The sequence below is a fragment of the Wyeomyia smithii genome, chromosome 3, assembly GCF_029784165.1.
Source record: "Wyeomyia smithii strain HCP4-BCI-WySm-NY-G18 chromosome 3, ASM2978416v1, whole genome shotgun sequence".
In the NCBI taxonomy this organism is placed as follows: Eukaryota; Metazoa; Arthropoda; class Insecta; order Diptera; family Culicidae; genus Wyeomyia; species Wyeomyia smithii.
The window spans coordinates 183,599,061-183,619,728 of NC_073696.1; the positions used below are offsets into that span (position 1 = coordinate 183,599,061).

The 20,668-nt window shown below is 42.6% G+C and overlaps 1 protein-coding gene across 1 annotated transcript; it reads right to left on the reverse strand.

The window, feature by feature from the left end:
- Positions 1-753: 753 nt before the first annotated feature.
- On the reverse strand, positions 754-6,840 carry LOC129728904 (uncharacterized). Its single transcript, XM_055687378.1, has one exon. It carries the CDS (start codon positions 6,838-6,840, stop codon positions 754-756), a length of 6,087 nt encoding a protein of 2,028 aa, XP_055543353.1.
- Positions 6,841-20,668: the final 13,828 nt, after the last annotated feature.

Here is a 20,668-nt window from a genome sequence, read left to right on the forward strand (position 1 = left end):
ATTTCGAATCGACACGTTACTGCCAAGTGGATTCCTCTTACTTCTGTGCTAATAGATGAAACTTTTCATATCTACGTGGAATACACTTGCGTTTCATTTCACTACACAAAATCAAGTGTCTTACACTTTGGTTTGCCATGTCATGGGTCGACATAATAGAATGATTCGTTTATTGACATTCATATGTAAAGAGCATTAGGGATTAGCGTGAGATTTATTTTCAGTGTAGCACCGGTTAATACTTCAAAAGTGTTTTGATTTTGAGCCGTCCAATACATTGAACATTCGCTAGAGCACCAAATGCGTTATGAACAATACACATTCGCTGTACTGGTTTCGAAACAGTACAAAAGCTGCTGTTGTTTCGGATTGTAGAGTAAGAGCCCACACTGACGTTTGTAGCAGTTTAATTATAGAAAAAGCTTCAAAGCTATAAATATAAATTTATAAATGTTGTGTGCTGTGTCGAGTGGAAGTGAGTACTTACAAATCAGTGAGCCCTACACACGTGTATCCGAGAAACTGTATTGATTTTATATGACTTATCTGCGCTATCTTTATGGAAATATACGTTATTCATTAATAAGGATGGTAAATTAATCATTCATTTACCTGCAGAATAAATTCTTAGTTATTCAAATATATTTCACTACACGAAATCTCGAATAATTTCTCTAAGCTAACCTACTCTACTTTCACATCTGACGTTGTCTTCTCAAAGGCCAAAGAGATAAGCTGATCCTCGATCAGCGATCACGGCATTAGCCGTTTATTAACGGCGAGCAAAGTTGCCAGTTCCTTTGCTTCCTTGGTAAAATTCTCCCCCCGATGGAACTGGCGAGCATTCCCGGTTTCATCAGACACATCCAAAATAGCCAACTTTGCCACAGGCCGACGCAAAATACCTTTGGTAGTCATAATCTCCGCTTGCCTTGCTCTTCCATCTGCAGCGGTGATCACTTTCAGAATGCGTCCTCGCGTCCATTTATTACGTGTCGTATCGTCGATGATAAGAACTAGTTCGCCCGGTTGTGTGGCTCTACTTTCCTCAAACCACTTCGTCCGTTTAGTTAGAGTTGGTAAGTATTCTAGGACCCACCGTTTCCAAAATCGGTCCAAAAGCTTTTGGATTCGACCCCACGATCGTTTCAATAGAGAACATTCATTCGCTGCAGCTGCTATCGGCTGGCGTATTCCTGATGAGCTACCGAGCAGAAAGTGATTTGGCGTAAGGGATTCTTGTTCTGCCGAATCTATGGGTAAATACGTCAGCGGACGGCTGTTTACTATGGATTCTGCCTCGATGACTATGGTTAAAAGGTCTTCATCAGAAATATTGTCATTATCACACGTAGCGCCAAGTGCTGTTTTGACGGAACGAACCAATCGTTCCCAGGATCCCCCCATATGGGGGGCTGAGGGAGGATTGAATTTCCAATTTGTTGTCGTACTGGTGAACGTTGCTTCCAGGCCCTGTTCAATTTGTTCTCGCAGTAATCTTTCTGCGCCTTGAAAATTAGTTCCGTTGTCGCTGTAAATTACGACCGGGAACCCTCTGCGACAAACGAATCTGCGAACAGCCAAAATACACGATTCCGTGCTTAAGTTGCTTGCTACTTCGACGTGTACCGCACGAATAGTTAAGCACGTAAATAACGCAATCCAGCGTTTTACATGGCTGCGTCCAAGCTTGACAGTGATGGGGCCGAAATAATCAAGCCCAACGTAGCTAAAGGGTCGGGCGAATGAAGACAATCTAGCTTCTGGCAGGGGCGACATCAGCGGAACTTTTGGTTTCGCTTTGCGTATTCGACAAAGTTGACAACTTGTACTTCTCTTCTTAACTAAGGTCCGAAGCTTCGGAATGTAGTAACGTTGACGTAGTTCGTTCACTACCGTCTCGTTGTTACCGTGGTGTAATTTTTTGTGTTGTTCATCTACGATCAGAGCTGTTAACCGGTTGTGGTAGGAAAGAATGATAGGATACTTAACGGTAGATGGTGCTCGTCGAGCCGCTCCAGTTCGACCATCAACTCTCAGGACACCATTCTTATCCATCATTGGAGTCAGCGTATATATGCTGCTGGACTTTTCGATCGGCTTCCGTTGAGTTGCTGGAAGAGTCATGTTGTGTTTCAACGTTGCAACTTCGTCTGGGTATGATTGCCACTGGGACATTGCAAATAAAGATTGCTCGGCTTGTCGTAATTCTGCTGAGGACAGGTGTATCGATCGTTGGCTCTCTGATGGCTTCTGTCTTCGAGTATAATTTATGAACCGGTGCACATATGCCATTGCCCTGAGCAAACGATTGTATTTAGAAAAACGTTGAAAGTCTATTACTGACACCCGTCCGATCAATCTTCTATGAGCGTAGCACGCTCTAAGCTCCTCCTCAATTGGAACGGGTTGCCTTAGTTGTGGCCATTCTGCTTCATGTTTGTACAGGAATTCTGGGCCAGAGTACCAAATGCTGTTAGCCTTGAAGTAAGGACCAGATCCCCACTTTGTCGCTTCATCGGCGGGATTTTGTTTAGAAGGGACCCAGCGCCATTCATTTCTATCAGTCAACTCCAAAATTTCTGCAACTCGGAAAGACACATACGGTCGGAATCGTCGAGGGTCTGAATTTATCCAACTCAGTGCGGTGCTCGAGTCAGTCCAAAGGAAATGTTTGGATATCTTTAGGGAATGCCCATCCTTCACAAACTGATTTAGACGTGCTCCTTGTGTGCACGCCTGAAGTTCTAATCTCGGTATCGTGACTGGTTTTAAAGGCGCAACCCTGGATTTGGCCATGACCAACGCCACTTCGACATTTCCTTCTAAATTCACGACTCGCAAATACGATACGCTGCAGTACGCTAATTGGCTAGCATCTGTGAATGTATGAAGTTGAACTTTTTCGAAAGAGTTAGTGTTTCTAAAATAGCACCTGGGAATTCGAACCGTGTCGATATGCTTTAACGTTGCAACCCATGTTTTCCAATGTTCGAAAATATCATCGGTCACGCATTCGTCCCAGCCGATCCGCGCGCACCAGGTTTCTTGAACTAACATTTTTCCTAACACAATGTATGGTGCTAATAAGCCTAGTGGATCAAATAGAGTCATCACGCAGCGTAAAATTTGTCGTTTAGTGGGCTTCGTGTTGTTTTCGATCATCATCATAATGTCGCTCCTCATTGTAGTTGGGAACTTGAACTCGTCAGTGTCGGTTGCCCACAATATTCCTAATACTCGTTCCGACTGGCTATTCTTTTCCGGATGCAAGTGCTTGATTGCATTGTCTCTCTTTTCTCCAAGCTGTTCCAAAACCGACGGCTCGTTCGAACACCAATTGCGTATGTTGAAGCCACCGTGTTGATGGATCGCCTTGATTTCCAAAGCCGTTTGATATGCCTCCTCAGCAGTTTGAAAACTATCAAGGTAATCATCCACGTAGTATCGGTGGACGATTCCTTCAACCGCTCTCGGAAACTTTTCAATGAATCGTTTAGCGTTAACATTTTTAACGCAGAGCGCTGTTGCCGGTGAACAGGCCGAGCCGAACGTTGCCACGTCCATAGTGTAAATTTCTGGCTGCTTAGTGGGATCGTCCCGCCACAAGAATCGCTGCGCACTACGATCCTGCTCTCGTATACCAATTTGATGGTACATCTCCTTTATATCACTACTCACCGCCACTGGATACTGTCGAAAGAGGAACAGCACAGCCGGAAGCAATGTATTCTCGTCGGGACCTTTGAGTAGCCACGAATTTAGTGATACACCGTCTACTTTCGCGGACGCATCCCAAATCAGTCTCACTTTACCTGGCTTCTTTGCATTAATTACCACTCCTAATGGCAGAAACCAGGTTCGACGAGGATCAGCATTTTTTAACTCTTCTGGTGTCGTACGATGTGCATAACCTTTGTCTTCATATTCTTTGATCTGATTACGGACATTCACGCTCAATGGAGGATTACGCGCCATTCGTCTCTCTAAGCACTTTAGCCTCTGTAAGGCCATTGGAAAGCTGTCTGGAAACTCAACAACATCGCATTTCCAAAGTAATCCCGACTCATATCGATCCTTGGTAAGAACCGTTGTGCTCTCAAGAATGTGGTATGCTCGCCTATCTTCTGCCGATGCCATACTCGCCGATGGCCTTCCGCCAGCATCTTCTAACTTGAAATAAATCTTCATAGCTTCATCTAGTGAACGATCGTTGCCGCATTCACAAACATGATAATTGTATGACGATGTATTCTCTTTGCTGGTGCTTCCATAAATGCACCAACCCAATCTTGTTTTCACCGCCACCGGTTCGCCTTCAACTCCTTCACGCATTTTCAAGGGAAGTGCCACGTTAAGGTTATCTAGTCCGATTAACAACTGTGGAATCGCGTTGCGATAGCTTCGGATTGGAAGCCCCTTCAAGTAAGCATATTTATCAACCATACTATCAAAGGGCAGGCTTTGCATAGGCAAATCTAAAGATTTAACTGTACAGACTTCCGTCATCAAATATTTTTTGTAGTTTCCCCTACCAGAGATTTGCAACCTCACTCGGCGAGAGTCCTTTTCATTTCTTTGCATGTTACCAGTCCACTTTAAACATAAGGGATGGTCATATCCCTCAACTCCCAACCTATCAGCTAAACTTTCTTCTATCATGGTCAACGACGAACCTTCGTCTACAAACGCGTAGGTGTCTATCGAATGCTCTCCGTTGTAAACAGTTACTGGAACTATACGAAAAAATAATGACGGAATTTCAGACCGGTGAGTATAATGCTCAGCCTGCGGTTGTGCCTTGAATGCGGCTCCAGATTTGTATGTAGAGTGAAGCAGAGGATGATGGCGTGATTTACACCCATCAATTTCGCACCGTTTGGTGCTACGGCATGATCTTCGTCCATGTCCGTACAAGCATGTCCTACACAGTCCACTACTTTGGACTTTTCTCCAGCGTTCATCAATGGACAGGGACTGAAAGAACCGACAATCTCGAGCGCGGTAGCCTTCCTTTTTACAAACAGCACACTCGATGCTTCCCGCTGTTGATTGAATTACCGGTTGAACTTTCCAATTGATCGCGCTCCCCCCGGTTTCTGCATGTGTCAAATTCCGCTTCTCAGATTTATCAAAACTCGTCGGACAGGATACACTATAAGCATCGTTAACGATCTCATCCATAAATTGGCTAAACGTTTCTATGTTAGCCGTAACAAAGTTTCTTCGGTACGCGGCCCACCGCATTTTGTATTCGGCAGGTAATTTTATTACTAAATCTTTCAGCAAAGTCGGATTGGCAATGTGGTCCAATAAGTTGGAAGCAACGATATGGTCATGCAACGTCTGAACGAGCATACCAAATTCTATGATAGTTTCTAACTTATCAGACCTAGGAGAAGGAGCATTTTTTACTTTTATTATTAATGATTCAATTAACATCTCCGATCTCCCGTATCGCATTCGAAGTGCCTCGACGACATGTGGCACGGACGCTGGCAGTATTAGTCTGCTTCGTACTGATTCCCATGCAGGTCCTTTGAGACACTGTTGCAAACGAATCATGTTTTCAACTTCGCTATAGCCACAAGCCTCGGTGGTGTAATTGTAGTTGCTAATGAAAACCGGCCAATCCGCCGGATTGCCGGAAAACACCGGTAAGCTGCGTGGTAGAACCTGCCTGGCTGCCAATTGCTGATGTGTCAGTCGCTGTTCAGCTTCAGGAGAGTACAACTGCGGGGGAACCAGTGCTTGACCGGAGGCCTTACTCTGTCGCATTTTATCCAACGGAAACCTTTGCTTCGATAGCGTACTCATCATGCCAGTTTCACTGGCATCTGACCTTTCCTCATCTACTTCTGTCCCGTCAGTTTCGTTTGAATCAGAAAATATATCACCTCCTATCCTGTTATTAGGAGTGGCGGGGTGAGATGCACGAGCAAGCGGTTGTCTGTTTGTCCTATCGGGGCGATCGTCGACTGTGTATTTAGTGGGCGCATTTTTAGGAACAGCGCCAGTCGAAACTCTAGCAGTTGACTGCTCGTGTGGCTGTCCTTTAGAATTTGCTTGTAGCTGACAGTTTCTATTCCGTTCTATCAACCTTCTCATCTTCTCTTCATCATCACCTGACGGTTCCGTCTGAAACTCGTGCAGCTGCTGTGAGAGTGCCTTGATCAGCTGAAATTCGTTTTTGACATTACTCGTACTGGGATTTTTTTTACCTCCGGGATGTGGTAAGTTTATCAACGAATGATTTTCGTTTCGCACTTTTTTATTATCAGGATACGGCTGTTTCGATGGAGCGTCTTGCTGGGACTGTCGCTCATGTATATCAACACGTCCCACTGCGCCTTCCTCTTCGATAACCGTTTTATTTTTTGCTGCGTTTGATTCATTCGTCGAAATCGGCAAATTTGCCATCCACTCTGCAACCTTTGAATGGCCAATACTTTTTTGACTGTGAACACTACGATTTTCTTCCTGTAATGTGTACTCTAGAAGACGATACTTTTCATTTAGATGTTTTTCTTCGATGTCCAGACGCTTCATCTCCAGTCGTTTTTGTTCCTCGATACGCTTTAGATTTAGTTCGTATAAAGCCGCACGAGATGATGTAGCCGAAAGCCCAGACAGGGAACTGGCACGAGGGCGAGTGCACAATGAACACAACCATTCCTTTGTCTGAACAGACGGGGTAACTCCAGCACACGAATAGTGCCACCAAAAGTCGCATCGATCACATGCCACCATCGTTTCTGCAGAATCGGTTCTCTTACATGCCCTGCAACTCGAATTACCTCCCTGATCCGGAGCCGTCTTGAGGTTAGGTTCACTGGCCATAGTGATTTCTTTGAAGAATGTTGTTTCGGATTGTAGAGTAAGAGCCCACACTGACGTTTGTAGCAGTTTAATTATAGAAAAAGCTTCAAAGCTATAAATATAAATTTATAAATGTTGTGTGCTGTGTCGAGTGGAAGTGAGTACTTACAAATCAGTGAGCCCTACACACGTGTATCCGAGAAACTGTATTGATTTTATATGACTTATCTGCGCTATCTTTATGGAAATATACGTTATTCATTAATAAGGATGGTAAATTAATCATTCATTTACCTGCAGAATAAATTCTTAGTTATTCAAATATATTTCACTACACGAAATCTCGAATAATTTCTCTAAGCTAACCTACTCTACTTTCACATCTGACGTTGTCTTCTCAAAGGCCAAAGAGATAAGCTGATCCTCGATCAGCGATCACGGCATTAGCCGTTTATTAACGGCGAGCAAAGTTGCCAGTTCCTTTGCTTCCTTGGTAACAGCTGCTCTAAAAAGACGCAATATTGATATGGTTACGCACAGTCCACTTTTGCGTGTATGTTAAAGTCCTTTGACAAGCAATTGGCCTGGTTCTGCTAAAATTCGAACCCACGATCACCGGCTTGTCAAAGTGGACTTTTCCACTTTTTCAACCCCCCTCCCTCCCTTGTAAGACATCGTAAGATTTTTTGTCACTATAGTCCTCCGGCGAGACTGGGGATTGGTGCAGGCCTTACAGGCCAGGCGTAAAAACAATTAGTACAGGAAGCAAATAATGTTAATACGGATCGATACAATCAGCATAGACCTAGGCAACGAAAGCGGACAAGCAGTTTGGAAAACTCGGATCATAGAACTGCGAATCTATTATTTTTTTACGAAGTACCCACATTCTTTGCGCCTTACTGAGGGTCCGCAAGTTCGACACTGTGGCGCTGCATGCAGGTATGCAGGAAAGGAGTATCGGTACATACGTGCAGAGATGGTTACACCATCTACCAGACCTGCAGCAACACACACAAGCTGGGCACAAGCGCCTGATTGGGTGGTGGCCAATCGACAACAGAATGTGCGAGTTGAGGAACAGAGGCCGTTTTATCAACGTTAGCATCATTAATGTGCACAGCCCTCACCTAGGAAGTAACGATGCTGATAAGAATGCCTTTTCTCCGCAGTTGGAGCGTGCAACACATAGCGTCAAACTCGTTATTGGAGATCTCAACGCTCAGGTTGGCCAGGAGGAGGAATTCAGATCGGTTATTGAAAAGTTCAGTGCACACCGGCTCACGAACGTTAACTGCCTTCGACTCATTGATTTCACCGCCTCCAAGAACATGGCCATATGTAGTACCTACTCCCAACATAGCTTCCCATATCGGTACACCTGGAGATCAACACAACGGACTAAAACATAAATCGATCACGTTTTGATTGACGGAAGGCACTGCTCGGATATTATCAACGTACGAGCCTAGCGTGGCGCAAACGATACTTGAATGCGCCAAAGACTTTCGGTTGTCCACAACATCCGCTACCGGAGCCCGTTACGGAATGATCTGGAGCGACTTAAACTCTCCGAATCAGCTACTGAGTTCGCGCAAAACTTTGAGGTAGCGTTGCCGGATGAGGAAGTCTTTACCGAAGACCATCTGGAGGACTGCTGGCGTACTGTAAAAGCACTAATTAACAACGCAGTGGTAGGTGCTGCTCAATTCGTCGAGAGGAACCGGCTCAACGGCTGATTCGAAGAGGAGTGTCAAACGATTCTAGACGAGAAGAATGTACTGCGTCATTGATGCTACAGCAAAGAACCCGTTATAACGATACAAACAGAAACGAAGACAGCAGACCATCTTTTCCGGGACGAATAGTGCCGCCTGGAAGAGCTGAAGTGTGAGAAAATAAAGCAGCTCTATCGTTCTCAGGAAACACGTAGATCCTACAACACACTAAACGCATTTCGAGCAGGCTTTGTGCCGCGAGTGAAGTTATGGATGCTATCAAGCATCTCAAGAACAACAAATGAACCGGAAATGATGGCATCGCAGTGTAGTTTATCAAGCTGTGCTCGGATAGATTGACTTTTTGTCTGCATCAGAGAGTAATATACTCAATATACAGTTTATCTTTCGCCGTCTCTCGCCGCTAGCACGAAGGTTTGTGGGAAGTTATCAAACCAGTTTTGTGGATGGGCGATCGAGAACGGACTAAATCTTTACGCTGCGGCTGATCGCGAATATCAAGTTCCCACGCACCGCCTATTCATCGATTTTAAGGCCGCTTATGACAGTATCGAATGGCTTTCCTGCGAAACTAACAAGACTAATTGAGACCACGAGGCATGGTGTACCGTGCTGTGTGAAGAATTCGAGTGCAGTATTGAGCCCGTGTGAAACACGCAAAGGGATTTCAACAAGGCTGCCTTCTGTTCAACATTGCGCTTGAAGGTGTTATGAAACGTGCAGCCTGTAACATGCGGGGCACGATCTATAATAAGTCTTGCCAGTTCACAAGCTTCGCTGACGATGTGGACCTTGTCAGAAGCTCGTTCCAGGCGGTTGCTGAACAATACGCCAAGCTGAAACGAGTTGTTGGATTGAAGGTGAATACGTCGAAGATCAAGTAACTGCTAGCAGGAGGAACCGAGCGCCAAAGAACTCGCATAGGCAGTAGCTTAGTGATCGACGGAGATAAGTTCGAGGTTACTGACGAATTTGTGTACCTAAAATCATTGATAACTTCAGCCAACAACTCCGCAGACGTATTGTAGCTGGAAGTCGTGCTTACTAGGGACTTCACAATACCTTGGTGTCTGTTAAACTTCGCCCCGTACCAAGTGCACCATAAGACCGGTAGTTCTCTACGGGCACGATACATAGACGATACTCGAGGAGAACTTGCAAGCACTAGTCGTTTTCGAACGACGTGTACTTAGGTCCATCACCAGCGGAGTATGTGAGGATGGCGTATGGAGGCGAAAAATGAACCACGAGCTGGTGCAACTCTACGACGGGCCCAGTATCCAAAAAGTCGCCAAAGTTGGAAGGGTACAATAGGCGGGACATGTAAGAATGCTGGACAACAATCCTGCAAAAATGGTGTTCGTCTTGAAACCGACCGGTACAAAACGTAGAGGCGCGCTATAAGATAGGTGGTTGAACCAACTGGCGAAAGATCTCGAAAATGTATGACGCTTAAGAAATTTGAGACAAGCTGCCATGGGCCAAGCGCGTTGGCGTATTACTGTAACGCAGATGAAAGCTTGAGGGATGCTGAGACACGAGCAACCGAGCGAAGATCGGAGAACTGCTTCCCAGCAGCTGAGCTCGTTTGCTCACAAGGAAACGGAAGCTGTTCTCCTTGGAGGGCATCGAAGGGGCTGATGTGGAGCACACGGCTGAATTATGAAATGCTCGCTCCATGATCGACGGCCGACACTTTTCAGACGTTATCGATGTGCGGTTTTTTCGAGACCAAACGTCGATTAAGTGCACTAACTCGAGATAGACAAAATTCGCACCCGGCTGTCCAACATATTTAAATCAAAATCAACGTACGGAGTTGATACAACCAAAAAGTTTATGGACGGATCGACGAACCTGTTGACGTGGACCTGTAGTACATCCAGGACGCGGTCAGCAGAGCAGCGCGGGGAGTGATTGGCATGGAAAAAATGGACCTACGGTAACACGCTAGAAGCTACAAAGTATGGTACACGTCAGATGGGAAAAGGTACCGGGAAGCTAGAGGCTTCACCGCCGTAGGAAACGAAAACACTGCAATCGCGTCCTCACGGAGGCTTCTATAGAGCAAATAACGGAATCAGACACCGGACCGTGCCAATTCCTACCATGTATAATGACAGGAAGGGGAATCTGATTACCGACAAGTGGCAAGTGGCCAGGTGATGGAAACAATACTTTGAAGTAGTGTTGAAAGGTAATGAATGTAGAAGAGTCGACTAGATACAGGAGAGATATAAGAGAATATGGAAAGGCAGTGGAATCGCCAACCTTGTATAAGGTGAAAAAGTATTGTAAAGTGTTGAAGAACTACAAAACCAGTGGCAAACACGGAACACCAGTCCTAATTTTTTTCTAAATTTTCTTGTCAACCGAGCCACATTTAAAAATTTATCAATTAAACAGAATGCTATATGCAATTTGGTCTAGTATAGTTTTAATTGCATGAAAATTTCAGCAAAGATTTTAAATTCTAAAAAATCCAACAATGTTTTTGAGATATGGCTCAAAAGCGAAGGATGGCAATACAAACAAACTGGCATGTACTGTTTTGAAAGCGTATTTTTCATGATAAAATTCAGAGGAATACCGTGTATTTTACTTCATTTCAATCAAATAGCGTCGATTATTCCGATCGATGACCATCATTTGTTAATAGGCATGCGGACCATCAAATCTTAGAATCCATATTCATTTCTAAACATTCGGGAATCGACTGGTAACAATTTCATTAGAATTGAATTGTTCAATCAGGGAGCTTTTCAATGAAAGAGCAACAACCGTATTAGAATCAAATATAGGTAAGCAGAAAAACGTCACCACGAAATAATTACCCGCGACTTTCCCAACCGAAAGGTTACAATCTGACCTTATGAAAGACACAAACCGAGTTCGACTCAATTCATATTAAATCCCAGGAAAAGAGCAGTGTTGGTGACCAATGCGTATATGTTTCAATTAGCCCTCATATGTCACAAGGGATTATCATGACATGCGTTTGCCGGAAAAATGGACTCCATTAATATGAACAAACAAGCCAACCAACCGCACAAAAAAGACGGCACAGCACAACACCGATGATCGACAAACAGTGCTTTTTCGGATGAATATAACATCAAAGACGTTTATAATTCCATTTGGAAAAAAGGAAAAATCAAATTACACTTGGTCTATTTTCCGGTCCTGATTGACGACATCCTTTTCTAGTTTCCGATATTCCCTGGCGAAAATTGTTCATTTCTTTTATAACGTTCATTTTCATCTTCCTTGTAACTTCTACTAGGACAAAAGATTCCTTTACGAAATTAAATTAACAGACAGACAAACTTTTTCGTGTGGGACCGAAACGAGCTGCGTGACGTAGGATTAATCACATAATTGGGGAGAGCTCGTTTTCGTGGCCTTTCCCTGCAGACGGAATTGAGGCTTAACCCGTAAATAATGACGTAGAGAGCAAAGAAACCGAAAAACTAATACTCTTTACTACTGTACACTTATTCTGCAAGATTTCCGCTAGGCGTATTTAAAGGCTATACGAGTAATAGTGTAATTTTACGATAGTGGCACAGTTGATGAAGTGTGCTTCAATTATCTTTAATTAGTTTTAAAATTACCATTTAAATTATAGTCGTTTTCGTTTTTTTAATTCTAGATTAGTGGAAAACGTCAAAGTAAATCGTATAGTTAAGTGATCATTAAGATATGCTTGAAAAATTTGATTTCAAATATGTTTAGAGGACATATGAAAGCATATGTTACTATAAGAAGTATACTAGTTCACGATGTATTATTTTTTCTTTTATTAGATAATTCGCAACTATCTACATCAAATAGGAATTGTAACACATTCAATTTAGCCGTGACTCATACCGGCTGACTAAACTGATAATATATTAAACCATAAACGCTGAACTGAAATAAGCGCTAGAGAAGTTTGTTATACCAATTCATACATTCATATAGACATAGATGTTTTTTCTTAGGTTTTATTTCCCTGAGTCATCATGCCTGAATAAATTGAATTAAGCTGAAACAATCACTGCAACCTTGCACGTTGAACGCGAACTGTCGGGCAAACTCCTAAATTATAATTACCACCAAGTCTTGAATAACTGACAAATGTCACGAGTCGGCATTTGTTTTTAATTTTTGAGCTTATGTATTTGCAAATCTCAAATGAAAGTGAATCATTACAATGCGTCTCCACTGAATTTGAATTATGTTTAGACGTATTGAATTCCAAGTAAGCATTTTAACAATTATTAAGCTTAAATTCAAATCATTACAATATCATCCATGTTTTCGGAGCTACTCTGAGTAATAAGGCAGTACAATAGATTATTTCAAATTATAGTTTTGAGTAGCACATTATTTTACAGGAGGATTTAAGATAAACCTATCGCAAAAGTTCGGCTTACACTGCAATCGCTTTTCTACACGGATTTAAAATTTATTTAGTGGATTTACGCATTTCTTTCCATGGATTACGAAACATACGCATATTTTTAACGCAGATAAAAAAATCGTTGCACGTAGGAAGTGGCTCTAGTGTACTTCTAAAAATAACGAATGATTGATTTGTCAATTTTTATTGATTAAAATGAATGCTCCTACCTATAAAAAAGTGACAAAGGCGCCAAAGTCAGCAACAAACAGTCATGGTTCTTAATCGTTTTAACCGCCCTATCAGAATATAAATTGGTTTTGTTAGCCCGACTGGAAAATGTATCACTTTTCCGTTTTTTAAAAGCGAAAAAGAAAATTAAGTGTATTTTTTATCTCCTGGGCAAGAGACATCATTAGCGCTAACAAGCTGAAGAAAGCTAGCGAAGTCCGATTGATCATAAGATTCTCATCCCGTATGAAATATTACACCTTGGCTTGCAATTCAGGTTCCACGTTGCACTCGTGATGGAACGCGACTGCGAATAAAGCAAAACATAAATAAGACTAGGCTAGTCCGCTAGAAGCAAGCGTATCGCCGAAGGATGTTTCAGGGAAATTATCGCATACCCATCCCATCTGAAATGTTTATTTTCCACTCTCTGCTCTCTGCATCCGTGTCGCAACGCAGCGCATCCTACGCAACCGTAGGTTTTCTCGCTCTGAGCAAATTTTCTCCCGCATACTTGCATAAACACGTGCTAAGGTCGGGCGGTAGGATGGGAAAACCGAAGTGAATGGTGAGGTGGCTCACTTTTCACATTATCTTTGCATTCTCACAATCGAAGAAAGATGAATAGTTTACCCGAAGAGAGAATATAAAATTGTTGCATGAATACATGGGGAAAATGTTTAAACAACGCTGGATTTGTTCTATTTGAATTACGTCGCCTCACTCATTTATTCATTCTAATGCATATTCGATATTGTTTACTGTACTATGTGCATATATCAATGAAACCGTTGATTAGGATTTACATAAATATTACATTAATAAAAGCAAAGCCTAGGGCTATCGTTCCGCATTCGAAATTTAACAAGCTGTTTAGTGGACATGGACTTCGTGTCCAACTGTTAGATGAACAGGACAATTTCTTTTTGGGGTTTGGAGACTGATAACCACTAAAAAAGTTTTTCGTGTTTGTTTACGTATCCCTCCTCACGAGGAGAAGAAATGTCTGCGAAAGTAAATGTTTTAGATATAAAGAAAGATATGTAGCAATATTATATTTGTTATTGTTTTCTCCATAATTAAACACTGAAACCAAAAGTTGACCGCGCACCGCGGGGCTCAGTTGATACAAAAAATTAGTAGAAATACTCAAACATAAAATTTTCAAAATTTTCTTGAACTTTTTTCAAGAGAGTTTTTAGCCTGGGGGTGGGTGATAAAATTGTTATATGAACATCTCGAGTGTGAAAATTAATTATCGCTTTACTGTTTGTAAAATATTGTTCCATAACACGAGACACAGTTATGCATTCACTATTACTTTAATTATCACCTTTTGTCGTAGAATCACCTTATCCGCAAGAAACTGAAAAATGGTGTAAACTTAGTTTACGACCATTCTGCATTCAACGGCACGTGGTCATCTGTTCATCGGTCTAGGTTTACCTTTGCGTTTTTCTGATAAAAACACAAAGCGTCTAGAATTTCAAACAGAAATTCGCCCAATTTACCCGCTGTTCATTTTACCCGTACAGTATGTAGGGTAACGGGGGTATTTTGGCCCACATGCATATTTTGGCCCACCCGGTAACAATTTACGCATTTTATCTGATAAATTCAATGAATATTAGAAAACTATGCATGCAACATTGAATAACACACCTAAGAATCATACTACACTATAATTTTCGGCGAAAGACTGGCTCTAGGTAGTGTTATTTTGGAATTAGTTCATACATATTCAAAGTCATGGCTGAGTCAACCCAAAGTCAAGAGGAAGTGGTAACATACAAGTCAACGTCCGGAAGCTATTGTAACAAATATGTATGTTTTTGAAACAATTCGTTGTTGTAGTAACATCAATGAAATGTCATAGAAACAGTTTTTATACTCTCACACGTTGGAAATAGTTGAGAAAGTGATTTAACGCATGGCCGAAATATGTTTGCCTCTTTCTGAAGCAAACATATTTTGGCCATGCCAAGTTTTGACATCTCTTTGATTACCGTTCGGCCGTTGCACGTGAACAAAGAAGCAGCTTGTGACAATTTACAGGTAATTACTTCTTAATTTATCACATTTAACTATATGAAATTAGATGAGAATGCCTGTCAAACTGCTATAAGCCAAATCATTTCATTTTTAGATGCCTAAAATTTACAAAAATTCACAGCAGAAGGATGTTCTCCTCAAACCCACTATTTTTGCTCTCAAAATACCGATGATGGTCTTAAATATAATTAGTCCGAACTGTTTCCATACACGTCTGTAGAAATAAAGGTGGGCCAAAGTAAAAATTTGGTGGACCAAAATATGTTTTTAGTACTTCGAAGAAATTTTGATATTTCTAGGATATTTTTCAATATATTGCATTTTTGAACGGTGGATATTAAAATAGACACTTAGCTTTTAACAATGGTATAATAGAGTAGGTATTTATGTTGAAAAATTGTGTTTGTTTTTAATGAACTGTGCGAACACTTCCCAAAGCTGGCCAAAATACCCCCGTTACCCTATCATTAAGAATATTTTAATTTATAAAAAAATCAAACCCTTGATGATTTCTTGCAGGCCAAAATTAACATCACCATGACGAATTTGCACGTGCCTTTTGTTTTCGTTGTTATTTTCGATGTTGGACTGTTTATTCATATTGATTATACAGAGACATGCGTTCGTTTAGATGCACCATGTTTTTCATAGGTTTTTCTCTCAAAACTATTTGGATTTTGAATGTTATCACTTATTTTTATTTGTTATCATAAACTAAAACAAACAGCATCAAATTCTTTTAAAAAAGTGCACTTGATAAGATAAAAAAAAGCGAAAAATCAAAAATAAGCTGATGCATTCGTTTAGACGCACCGGGAAACATGAATAGAAGCGTTGTCCTGCTGAAATACAAGTTTATTCATATGATCTCCAAGTATGGAACCAAAACGTCTTCCAGATGCTCACAGTAGTTAGAAGAATTCATTTTTGTTGTGATCCAGCAGATAGAAAGCTTTTCGACATAAGAAAATCCTCAAAAGGCCAACTAGATTGTGAGTTGTGTCGCTACGTTCTGTACCCGGCTCGCAACTTTGGCTGTATTGGTGCAAAATACCAGCTGCAGTTTTGATCTGTGCACAGTGAATAGATCTTTCGAGTTCAAGGCCATCAGTTGACAGTCGAGTCGTGTCGCTGTGCTGAGTGATCTCACACCCGGCTCACTGCTGGTGGCTGTATTGGTGCTGCTGTACTGGTGCTGCTGGCTGCTTTGGGTGCAGCTTCGAACGATCGGACAACCACTGCTGGAAGGAAGAAGTAAATAGGTATGTGTTCTTGTCGGCGCTAGTGCACTAGTGCACTACATTTAGCGCGATGGATATAGATCCCTCGCCTCCCGTGCCACCATCCCCGAGCCCCCCTGACCCTGACCCTTCTGTTACCCCCTCCCCTGTTCATTCTCCAGTCCCCCCTCGCCCCAGGCTTTACCCGGACGGATCTCAACAGGGCAGCTATACTGTTAATTTTCGTCCAAAGGCAGGAGTGAATTCAAAGCGAGTAAACATACTGCAAATTTCTAAAGACCTGACGAAGGAATACAAGGCCGTGACCGAAATTTCCAAGGTCCGACCTAACAAGCTCCGTGTCGTGGTCAGTGATCTGGCACAGGCCAATGCTATCGCTTGCTCTGAGCTCTTCACACGCGAGTATCGCGTTTACATACCCGCACGAGACGTGGAGATCGACGGTGTCATAACCGATTCGAGTATGTCTGTCGAGTGTATTCTAAAAAGCGCAACCGGTTGCTTCAAAAATACCGAAACACAGGCGAAGATTTTGGATTGTAAGCAATTGCGGCCCATGTCTCTCGTCGGCGGTAAAAAAGTTTACACTCCGTCAGACTCGTTTCGCGTTACGTTTGCCGGATCTGCACTCCCTAGCCACGTCTCGATCGACCGGGTTCGTCTGCCTGTGCGGTTGTATGTACCCCGTGTTATGAATTGCACCAATTGCAAGCAGTTAGGCCACACAGCCTCCTACTGCTGCAATAAGGTACGATGTAGCAAGTGTGGGGAGACTCATGCGGAAGATTCTTGCAGTGTTGATGCTGAAAAATGTATTCACTGTGGGGAAAACCAGCATGAGCTCTCCACATGCCCGGTGTTCATGCAGCGCAGAGATAAAATCAAGCGGTCACTTAAGGAGCGTTTAAAGCGTTCTTACGCTGAGATGCTGAAGAAGACCGTGACCACTTCTACCATAACATCGAACCCCTTTGATCTGTTGTCCTCTGATGAAACCGATTCTGACGATTCATCAGCGGGAACATCTTATGCCAATCCTGGGGAGTCTAGGAAGAGGAAAAATGTTTCTTCTCCTAAACTTCCCCGTAAAGGTCCTAAGATTTCCCAAAGTGTAATGAAAAGTACGAACAAACCAAACAGTGCTGCGGAAAAACCGAAGCAAACTCCTCCTGGGCTTGCAAATTTAAAGTCCCAGAAGGAGTTCCCAGCACTGCCAGGAACATCTAAAACCCCAGTTGTTCCTTTTGCACATCCAGTTGATGAAACAAACTCTGGATTAGTGAAATTTTCTGACATTGTGGACTGGATTTTTGAAAATTTCAATGTACCCGATCCAATTAAAATTTTTCTTACAGCATTCCTCCCAACAGTTAGATCATTTTTGAAGCAGTTGACTGCCCAATGGCCCCTTCTTGCAGCGATTGTATCCTTCGATGCCTAATTCAACTGCGTATATGAAGGATTCTATCTCTGTCTTACAGTGGAATTGTAGAAGTATTTTACCAAAAATTGATTCGTTTAAAGTTTTGATAAATAAAAACAAATGCGATGCATTTTCCCTTTGTGAAACTTGGCTTACTTCAAATATTGATCTCAACTTCCATGATTTTAATATTATTCGCCTTGATCGAGACACCCCATATGGAGAAGTACTTTTAGGGATTAAAAAGTGCTATTCTTTCTATCGTATTAACCTCCCCTTGATTCCAGGCATCGAAGTTGTCGCATGTCAAATGACAATACAAGGTAAAGAGCTTTGTATTGCCTCAATATATATATTCCTCCCAGAGCACAGGTTGGGCAACGGCTGCTCTTTGATTTAATAGAACTTCTTCCCTCGCCACGTTTGATTTTGGGAGACCTCAACTCTCATGGTGTGGCTTGGGGTTCCCCTTACAATGATAACCGCTCCTCTTTAATCTATAACCTTTGCGATGACTTCGACATGACTATTTTAAACAACGGCGAAATGACACGTATCCCGAAACCTCCAGCGCGCCCAAGCGCTTTGGATCTATCCTTATGTTCGACGTCGCTACGGTTGGATTGCACATGGAAGGTAATCCTCGATCCTCACGGTAGCGACCATTTGCCTATTCTTATTTCAATTAATAACGGGTCAACTCGCATGCGACCAATTGACATTCCGTATGACCTCACACGGAATGTCGATTGGAAGTCATACGAGGTAATGATTTCAAAAGCGGTCGAGTCGATTCAACATCATCCACCACTTGAAGAATACAACCTCCTCGCGGGCTTGATTCTCGACGCCGCGTTGCAAGCCCAAACGAAGAAATATCCCGGCGTAACGATCAAAGAACGGCCTCCCACTCCGTGGTGGGACCAAGAGTGCTCCGATGTCTACACGCAAAGATCCGACGCGTTTGTAGCCTTCCAGAAGGGAGGTATACCTGGCGACTATTTACGGTATTCGGAGCTTGATACCAAGCTTTAAAGTTTGGCTAAAGCAAAGAAACGCGGATATTGGCGTCGGTTCGTGAACGAGACGTCGAGGGAGATATCGATGAGCACTCTTTGGAACACAGCCCGAAGAATGCGGAATCGCTTAACGGTCAACGAAAGCGAGAAGTCTTCAAGTCGGTGGATATTTGATCTTGCCTGGAAAGTATGTCCGGACTCTGTTCCTGAGCAAAACATTGTTCGCGATGCGTCTCCGGGCCACGACGCGATAGAATCACCTTTTACGATGGCAGAATTTTCAGTTGCCCTCCTGTCCTGTAACAATAACGCGCCTGGGTTAGATAGAATCAAATTCAACTTGTTGAAGAATCTACCCGGCAATGCCAAGAGGCGCTTGTTGAACTTGTTCAATAAGTTCCTGGAGCAAAACATTGTACCGCAGGATTGGAGGCAAGTGAAGGTGATCGCCATCCAAAAACCAGGGAAACCAGCTTCTGATCGCAACTCTTATAGGCCGATTGCAATGCTATCCTGTATCCGGAAATTGATGGAAAAAATGATACTCCGTCGTTTAGACCATTGGGTCGAATCAAATGGTCTGCTTTCAGATACTCAATTTGGCCTTCGCCGTGCCAAAGGGACGAATGATTGTCTTGCGTTGCTTTCAACAGAGCAGCTGGCGTATGCTCGCAAAGAACAAATGGCGTCTGCGTTCTTGGACATTAAGGGGGCTTTTGATTCCGTTTCTATTGACATTCTTTCGGGTAAACTTCACCGACAAGGATTTTCTCCAATTTTGAACAATTTTTTGCACAATTTGTTGTCCGAAAAGCACATGCATTTTACGCACGGCGATTTGGCAACTTTTCGCATTAGCTACATGGGTCTTCCCCAGGGCTCATGTTTAAGCCCCCTTCTTTACAACTTTTATGTAAATGACATCCACGAATGTCTGGCAAATTCATGCACGATAAGACAACTTGCAGACTAAAGTGTAATCTCTGTTACAGGAGCCAAAGCTGCCGATTTGCAAGGACCATTGCAAGATACCTTGGACAATTTGTCTGCTTGGGCTTTACAGCTAGGTATCGAATTCTCTCCGGAGAAGACTGAGATAGTAGTTTTTTCTAGGAAGCATGAACCTGCTAAGCTTCAAACTCAATTAATGGGTAAAACGATTTCTCAGGTTTTGGTACACAAATATCTTGGTGTCTGGTTCGACTCTAAAGGCACCTGGGGTTGTCACGTGAGGTATCTGATAAAAAAATGTCAACAAAGAGTGAGTTTTCTTCGTACAATAACCGGACAATGGTGGGGAGCCCACCCAGGAGACCTTATAAGGCTTTACCAAACAACGATACTGTCTGTTATTGAGTACGGGTGTTTCTGCTTCCGCTCCGCAGCAAACACACATTTGATCAAACTGGAGCGAATACAATATCGTTGTTTGCGTATCGCCTTGGGTTGCATGCAATCGACCCATACGATGAGTTTGGAGGTCTTAGCTGGAGTACTACCATTGAAAAACCGCTTCTGGAGCCTGTCTTCTCGTATTCTTATCAAATGTGAGGTCTTGAACCGTCCCGTGATTGAAAATTTTGAAAGGTTAATCGAACTTAATTCTCAAATCCGTTTTATGACATTGTATTTCAATCACATGTCCCAAAATATTAACCCTTCTTCGAATATTCCAAATCGTGTCGACTTATCAAATACTTCTGATTCTACTGTGTTTTTCGATACATCCATGATAGAAGAAACTCGTGGAATCCCGGATC

Bases quoted from the DNA above. Each gene is read 5' to 3' on its own strand.
- LOC129728904 (XM_055687378.1), bottom strand. From the start codon at position 6,840: ATGGCCAGTGAACCTAACCTCAAGACGGCTCCGGATCAGGGAGGTAAT.